This window comes from Bos indicus, chromosome 9 (genome assembly GCF_029378745.1).
Source record: "Bos indicus isolate NIAB-ARS_2022 breed Sahiwal x Tharparkar chromosome 9, NIAB-ARS_B.indTharparkar_mat_pri_1.0, whole genome shotgun sequence".
NCBI lineage: Eukaryota > Metazoa > Chordata > Mammalia > Artiodactyla > Bovidae > Bos > Bos indicus.
Window position 1 is genome coordinate 89547580 of NC_091768.1, and position 7472 is coordinate 89555051.

At 43.1% G+C, this 7472-nt stretch overlaps 1 protein-coding gene across 4 annotated transcripts in view; it reads left to right on the forward strand.

Moving 5' to 3' along the window:
• Positions 1-4634, forward strand: part of ESR1 (estrogen receptor 1) — a 410467-nt gene extending 405833 nt beyond the window's left edge. For all 4 annotated transcript variants that reach the window (XM_070796395.1, XM_070796393.1, XM_070796396.1 and 1 more), the window contains one exon: positions 27-4634. In XM_070796395.1, coding sequence (XP_070652496.1) covers positions 27-261 — 235 coding nt within the window. In that variant the 3' untranslated portion in view covers positions 262-4634. The remainder of the gene's footprint in view (positions 1-26) is intronic.
• The last annotated feature ends 2838 nt before the right edge of the window (positions 4635-7472 follow it).

Genomic DNA, 7472 nt, shown 5'->3' on the forward strand with positions numbered 1-7472 from the left:
TCCTGTCTGTGTCTCCCCTCCTGCAGCAACAAAGGCATGGAGCATCTATACAGCATGAAGTGCAAGAACGTGGTGCCTCTCTACGACCTGCTGCTGGAGATGCTGGATGCCCACCGCCTGCACGCCCCAGCCAACTTCGGGAGCGCACCTCCAGAGGACGTGAATCAGAGCCAGCTGGCCCCCACTGGCTGCACTTCATCGCATTCCTTGCAAACATATTACATCACTGGGGAGGCAGAGAATTTCCCCAGCACAGTCTGAGAGTTCCCCCGCTCCCCGCCAAGGTTCTGAGAATCCCTGTTGCACTTTACCCACATCATGCATCACTCTAGCCGAATTCTGCCCCTGCACACACTCTTGGCATGCACCCACCACGGGCTTTCTGATGTGGATGGCCATTCATTCGCTCACTCAGTTCTACGTGGCACGCCTTGTTTTGGGAACAGCCAAAGGGATTCCAGGGCTCATTTCTTTGTTACCGTTCTCTCTCTCTCTCTGCCTTTGCTACCTTACTCAGCACGAGGATTCACCTAGCGCTTCATGACTGAGCTCGGTCTCCCAGCTGGGTTCAGATGACTGTGCACTTTAGCTATTTGTGACCCGGGCCTGGAGAGTGGACATTTCACCTCCGTGAACGTGAAGCACTTTTTAATGGATCTGAGCATCAGCCACAGGAAAGAACTGAAAGTGGCTCCTTTAATTGCTGACTTGGAGAAAGCGAGGCCCAGGGTTCATTATAATGTCCTCTTGTATTCCTATAGGTCCATATCATTTTATTAAAGCTTTTGCTCTGTTGTATAGCTGTAGCAGAATATTCAGTGATTGTCCACCCACTTCCCCTATAGGAATACAAGATGCACACAGGGAAGGCAGGCCCCTAATTGTCAAGACTTTGTCAGCTTAGTACACTGCACCTTCAAATTTGCTAAATGCTTTACCATGGAGAGCACTAAATATATATACGTCATGGGTTCCAATTAATTCTGGCTTCCCATGGATCCATGGAAAGCAGCAAAGTTGATCCCAGTTAAATAAGCTCCACATCCACCAGTTTAGATAGATACTTGTCTTTTGTTTTCATTTTCATTTTATAAAAGAAAGCCTCACCTCCCCCTGCTTCCCCCCCACCTCCCCACCCCCCTCCAACCCCAGGACTTGCAGTAAATGGGCTTCAGGACCTGTTCTAGTGTGATCTCACTCCTACCAGCAGAGGGCGCTCTACGTGGCTCTTCCTGGTGTGTCGCTTTCAAGGTGAATTCCTAGTGCCTAGGCTGCGAAAATCCGGCCTGGAAAATCCCATAGACTGAGGAGCCTGGTAGGCCACAGACCATGGGGTCGCAAAGAGTCAGACACGACTGAGCGACTTCACTTTCACTTTCAGGCTGCGACCAAGGGCAAAGGAGCAGGCACTCTGGTAACACGTTTAGCCCCGGGGCACTGGGCTTAATAGTAAACGTGCATGATTCTCGTAGGGGCTAGAGACCAAAGAGGTAAACAGGGCAGAAACTGGATAAAACTGTGAGGCTCAGGGTGGCCCTGCCACAGGCTGCAGCCACTTAGGAGTGCTACAGGCTGACCCCACAGTGTAGTACGGGGCTGCCCTGGGGTCCATGGAGGGCTGTCCTCCTCCTCCTCCCTTCGGTGCTCCCAGTGACCCTGGTTGGTGGCAAGTGCTCCCTGGGGGAGGAGGGTCAGGATTGGAGCTTTCTGAACTCAGGCTGCCTGGGGCCTGGTCAGACCACACCTGCCCTTGGTTGTATGCAGCTCATGCAAAAATCAGGGTTTAGCCTCGAGGGTTGGGGGAGGGGAACAAAACTTCTCCAGACTCTATTTCATTGAACTTCCTAAGCCAAGAGAGAAAGACTAGAATTGGGCCAAAGGAATCCATTGGACCTATAGGCTAAACAAGAAAAGCTCACTCCAATCACAGGGCAGACTTCCCTGGGTCTTTGCTTCTCTAAAGCAATTATGAATTAGTTCCCCTTCTCAGCTATAAAGAAAGTTTGGTTTCCTCTGGTGACCACATAGTCTGTAACTCGAACCCTGTTGATAGGCAATGGGTTAGTCAACAAACCCAGCCAAGCTTCTAGGGCTTCTCTTGGGATGCCTGTTTCAAAAGTGGATTTCACTCATCTGATTACCCAGTAAGTGATCACCAAAGGGCCGGGAACCTGGGAAGGCCAAAAAAAAAGTTTTTTCACAAGTGCATCTAAATTTGGGGCCGATTTTATGTGTCTGCAGTAAGAATGTTTAGAACATAATTCTTTTGTTGTTTTTGTTTAAGAAGCACCTTATATAGTATAATATATATTTTTTTGAAATTGCAATGCTTGTTTATCAGACAACTGAATGTAGTGATTCTGTTTTGGATTTAATTTGACTGGGTTAACACATTCAAAGCCAACAAAAAATATGTTTACTTTTTTTGTATTACTACCTTGTCATGTAGTCATTGATGCCTAAGGCCTGGTGATTATTCATTTAAATGATGATCACATTTTCATATCAACTTTTATATCCACAGTAGATGAAATAGCACTAATCCAGATGCCTATTGTTGGATATTGAATGATAGACAATCATATGTAGCAGAGATTATGCCTGAAAAGGAAAATTATTCAGGGCAGCTAATTTTGCTTTACCAAAATATAAGTAGTAATATTTTTGGACAGTAGCTAATGGGTCAGTGGGTTCTTTTTAATGTTTATACTTAGATTTTCTTTTAAAAAAATAAAAACAAACAAAAAAAATCTAGGATTCTAGATGATGTAATACCAGCTAAATCCAAACAATAATCCAGCGGAGGGTTTTACATTATTCACATAAGATGTTTGTATTCATGTAAAGACACTATTACATTTGAAATGGGCAGAGAGCACCAGATGGTTGGTATGTTAGCCTGGGAGTTTCAAGTAATTTTAGAAATCTCTTGTTCTTATATGAAGTGCCACTAATGGAGAGCTGATACTTTGCAGCTGATGTTACTCGGATGTAGGGAATATGCTGTATTTTTCCCCCCTACTCTGATACAGTTTAAAGTTTGAAAGACATGGTCAGAGAGGGAGTGGATGGGTTAGAATAGAGTGGGGAAATGGGTTTGGGCATTTTAAGAATGAAAAATATCGTGATAAGAGTCCTGAAAGCATTCTGAGGCAGATCAGCACTGGCACTTGGGGCATGCACCAGGACTCAGTATTTCACTTGTGTTCTGTTAACCACGAATACCTAGCTGTATGTGACAGCTGATCCTATAACGGCAGCTTGATTTCCGGGGCAGAACTAGAGGCATGTGCAGTACAGTCCAAGAAATAGCTAGTGGTCTGTGTTTCTTTTAGCCATTGCCTAGCTCCAGGCTTGCAGTAATGATTCTGTAATGCTGTCATGCAACCATCAGAGAGGTTAGTTCATCCAAAGAGAAGACCCTAGGTAGGTTGCAAAACCCAGCCCTTGAGGAAGTGTAGTCATTGATTCAATTTCCCTATTAACCTTGCAACTATGTTTAACCATGCCATAGCCCATGCCTTTTGAGGGCTGAACAAATAAGGGGCTAACTGATAATCCAACTTCTGATCCCATTACAATATTCTTGCTTTAAAATCTTTATACGCTGAAATGGCTATTGGTTTAGGCCACTGGTTTAGACTATCCCTACATGAAACTAATCCCAAATCCCTTCCTAGTCACACTCCCCACCTCTGAGATGGACTGTGGGTACTGGGAGTCATCACTAGGACCATAGTTAACGTCTGATATTCACAGGCAGATTTGCTTCCGGAAACTAGTTGTTAGAAACACATGTAGAGTCATATGTAGCTTCTGAGATAACCATGATTCTCTTGGGTTCAAGTCTTGGGATGATGACCCAGATGACACTGCACAGTTCCTGGGTGAACTCCCTGAAAACTTACTGTCAACTGGAGCAAATGACTTTAAGTGCCGTCCCACACATCCACCTTTTCATTAGTGTTATTTCTCTGTTTTTAACTGCAGTTCCTTTCCATTTGGATTAAAGTGAATGTGGCCTCCTTCTAAGTCACTGAAAATTGTTTTCTAAGTAACTGCTGCCTCTATTATGGCACTTCAAGTTTGCACTGTCTTTCAGAGATTCAAGAAAAATTTCTATTCTTTTTTTTTTTTTTTTGCATCCAAATGTGCCTGAACTTTTAAAATGTGTAAATGCTGCCATGTTTCAAACCCATCTTCAGTGTGTTTTTACAGAGCTGTGTACCCTGGAAACCACATACAGCCCCATGAACAGGTGCCTGAGGCACAGACCCCTTTGCATTCACAGAGAGGTCATTGGTCATAGAGACTTGAATTAATAAGTGACATTATGCCAGTTTATGTTCTCTCACGGTTTATAAACAGCGCTTTTTGTGCACTACGTATTTTTCAGTGTAGAGCTCTTGTTTTTTCGGGGAAAAGCTCAAATGCCAAATTGTGTTTGATGGATTAATACGCCGATGCATACTATTATTGATGTGATTCTGTTTTGTTGCAGCTTCGCTTTGTTTAATGAAACACACTTGTAAACCTCTTTTGCACCTTAAAAAAAAATGAATCCAGTGGGATGCTCAAGCACCTTAAACAATTTTCTCTACCTATTTGATGTTCAAATAAAGAATTAAATGAAAGCCTTTTGTTTGTTTTTGTGTCAGCCCCCTTCTTGCTGGTGGTTTAGCGCTGGCTGCCCAAGATCAGAGTGGTGACATGCATCATCAGAGTGCAGTGAATTCAGGTGATCAGTCTGATGCCAGGCTCCCCTCCAACCCCCACTGACCTCCCACCCCAGGCACAGAAGGGAACGTGTGGTCCTTGGAGTCAGGCAGACCTGGCCGCACTTCTTGGCTCCGGCACATACAAGTTTTATGACCATTGGTCATGAATTTTCAGAGCCTCTGCTTCCTCATCAGCAAAGTGATAACAGTAACACCTAATTCACAGACAATTGTGAAGATTATATGAGATGCTCATGAAAATAGTAGTTCTTTTTTTTCTTAACTATGTTGACACATGTACACCCATGGCTGATTCATGTCAATGTATGGCAAAACCCACTACAATATTGTAAAGTAATTAGCCTCCAATTAAAATAAATAAATTAATTTTTAAAACTGGTAGTTATTTTCTAAGGCCTAATCCCAACCCCTTCCATGTGGGGAAGTAGAAGGCTTCAGAGTAGTTATGAGGGGGTTCCCATGTGGCGCTAGTGGTAGAGAACTTGCCTGCTACAGGTTTGATCTCTGGGTAGGGAAGATCCCCTGGAGAAGGAGATGGCAGCCCATTCCAGTATTTTTGCCTGGAGAATCCCATGGACAGAGGAGCCTGGTGGGCTACAATCCGTGGGGCTACAGAGTTGGATGTGACTGAGCACTGCGTGAATGCATCTGAAACTTACATAATTGTTCAGAAGCCTCGCCCCCATCATGCACCCAAAGCAGAGGACTGGTTCACCCCAACCCCATCCCACCTCTGGTTTCCATTTCAGGACTCTCTTCCCTTTGAAGAGCTACCTGCATGTTCTCTTTTCCCCATTGTTTCTGTGATTTAACTGGTGAACTGGGGAGATATGCACACGGGGTCTGCAGCTGGGTTAGTCCATTGGAAACCTTGCTCTACTATTTATGATGCCAACTTGGGCAAGGTAATTTCCCCGTGCCTCAGCTTCTTCATCTGTAAAGACGGACAATAGTACCACTTGCCTGGAAGTGTTGCTGAGAAGACTACATGGGTTAATTCACAGAGAACACTAAAGGATAGCAGCTGGCATTGCTTCTTCCCCCTTTCCTGAATCTTCTCCAACTGCGTGTCTGCGCTCACCTCTTTATTAGGATGAGTATAATTTTTCACATTGTTTGTCATTTGGATTCCAAAAAGCTTGTGTTCTGTCATCCCTGGGCAAGTTCTTCAATCCTGATTTTCATTGGCTTCCTTATATCTAAAATATAAATAAGAACAATACCCATTCTACAGGGCTATTCAGTTCAGTTCAGTCGCTCAGTTGTGTCCAACTCTTTGCGACCCCATGGACTGCAGCACACAAGGCTTCTCTGTCCATCATCAACTCCCGGAGCTTGCTCAAACTCATGTCCATCAAGCTGGTGATGCCATCCAACCATCTCATCTGTCATCCCCTTCCCCTCCTGCTTTCAATCTTTCCCAGCATCAGGGTCTTTTCTAATGAGTCAGTTCTTCGCATCAGGTGGCTGAAGTATTGGAGCTTCGGCTTCAACATCAGTCCTTGCAGTGAATCTTCAGGACAGGGCTATTATGAAGATCAAAAGAGAGAAATGTCTCAAGTGTTGGTATAGGACCTGCCCATAGTAAGCTCTCAATACATGTTAGGCGTAATTATGTAACTGTTATTATGCTCTGTGAGCGTTTACATTTAGTGGGACCATTGACAGGTTTAGATTTACATTTACCACTTTGTTATTGCTTTGACTATGTCTCCTGTCTTTTTCATTGCTCTGTTCCTCCTTACTGGCCCTTCCTTTGTTTTGGTGAAATAAATATCGTTAGGGTATCATTTATATTTATCTGTTGATTTTTTCTTTTTTACTGTTCTAAAGTTATTTTCTTAGTGGTTGCTTTTATAGCATGCATTGTAACTTTTCACAGTCTATTTTAGATTAATACTAACTTAAATTTGATAAAATGAAAATCTTTGCTTCAACATACTGTAGCTCCATTCTCTCCCTTCTTCATATTATTATTGTCATATGTATCTAGATATTATAAACCCAGTAATGTTGTATTTATTGGCTTGTACAACTTTATATCTTTTAAAGAAGCTAAGACAAAAATGAGAAAATATATATATTTATAGGCTTTCTAATATTAATCCAAGGGCTTCCCGTGTAGCTAAGTTGGTAAAGCATCTGTCTGCAATGTGGGAGACCTGGGTTCAATTTTTGGGTCGGGAAGTTCCCCTGGAGGAGGAAATAGCAACCCACTCCAGTATTCTTGCCTGGAGAATCCCATGGATAGAGGAGCCTGGTAGGCTACAGTTCATGGGATTGCAAGAGTCAGACATGACTGAGCACTTTTTAAAATATTAATCCACATATTCACCATTTTCAGCACTCTTCATTTCTTCCCGCAGATTTGAGTCACATGTCTGGTATCATTTTTTCTCAGCCTGAAGGAATTCTTAAGAGTATTTCTTCTAGGGCAAGTCTACTAGTAATGAATTCACTGTCTGGCAATGTATTTATTTCACCTTCATATTTGAAAGATGATTTTTCTGAATGTAGAATTCCTGGTCATCAGTTTTGTTTCCAGTATGTTGACTATATCATTCCACTGCCTCCTGGCCTCCATTGCTTATTCTGTATCTGATGAATAGAAAGAAAAATTCCCATGGAATTTTAAGGCAAATGTGACTCTTAGCAATATGGCACTTTGGACAGGATGCTTCATGTCCTGTCCTTCGAGTTCTGGCAAGACATGTCCTCCTCTCTGACTAATAG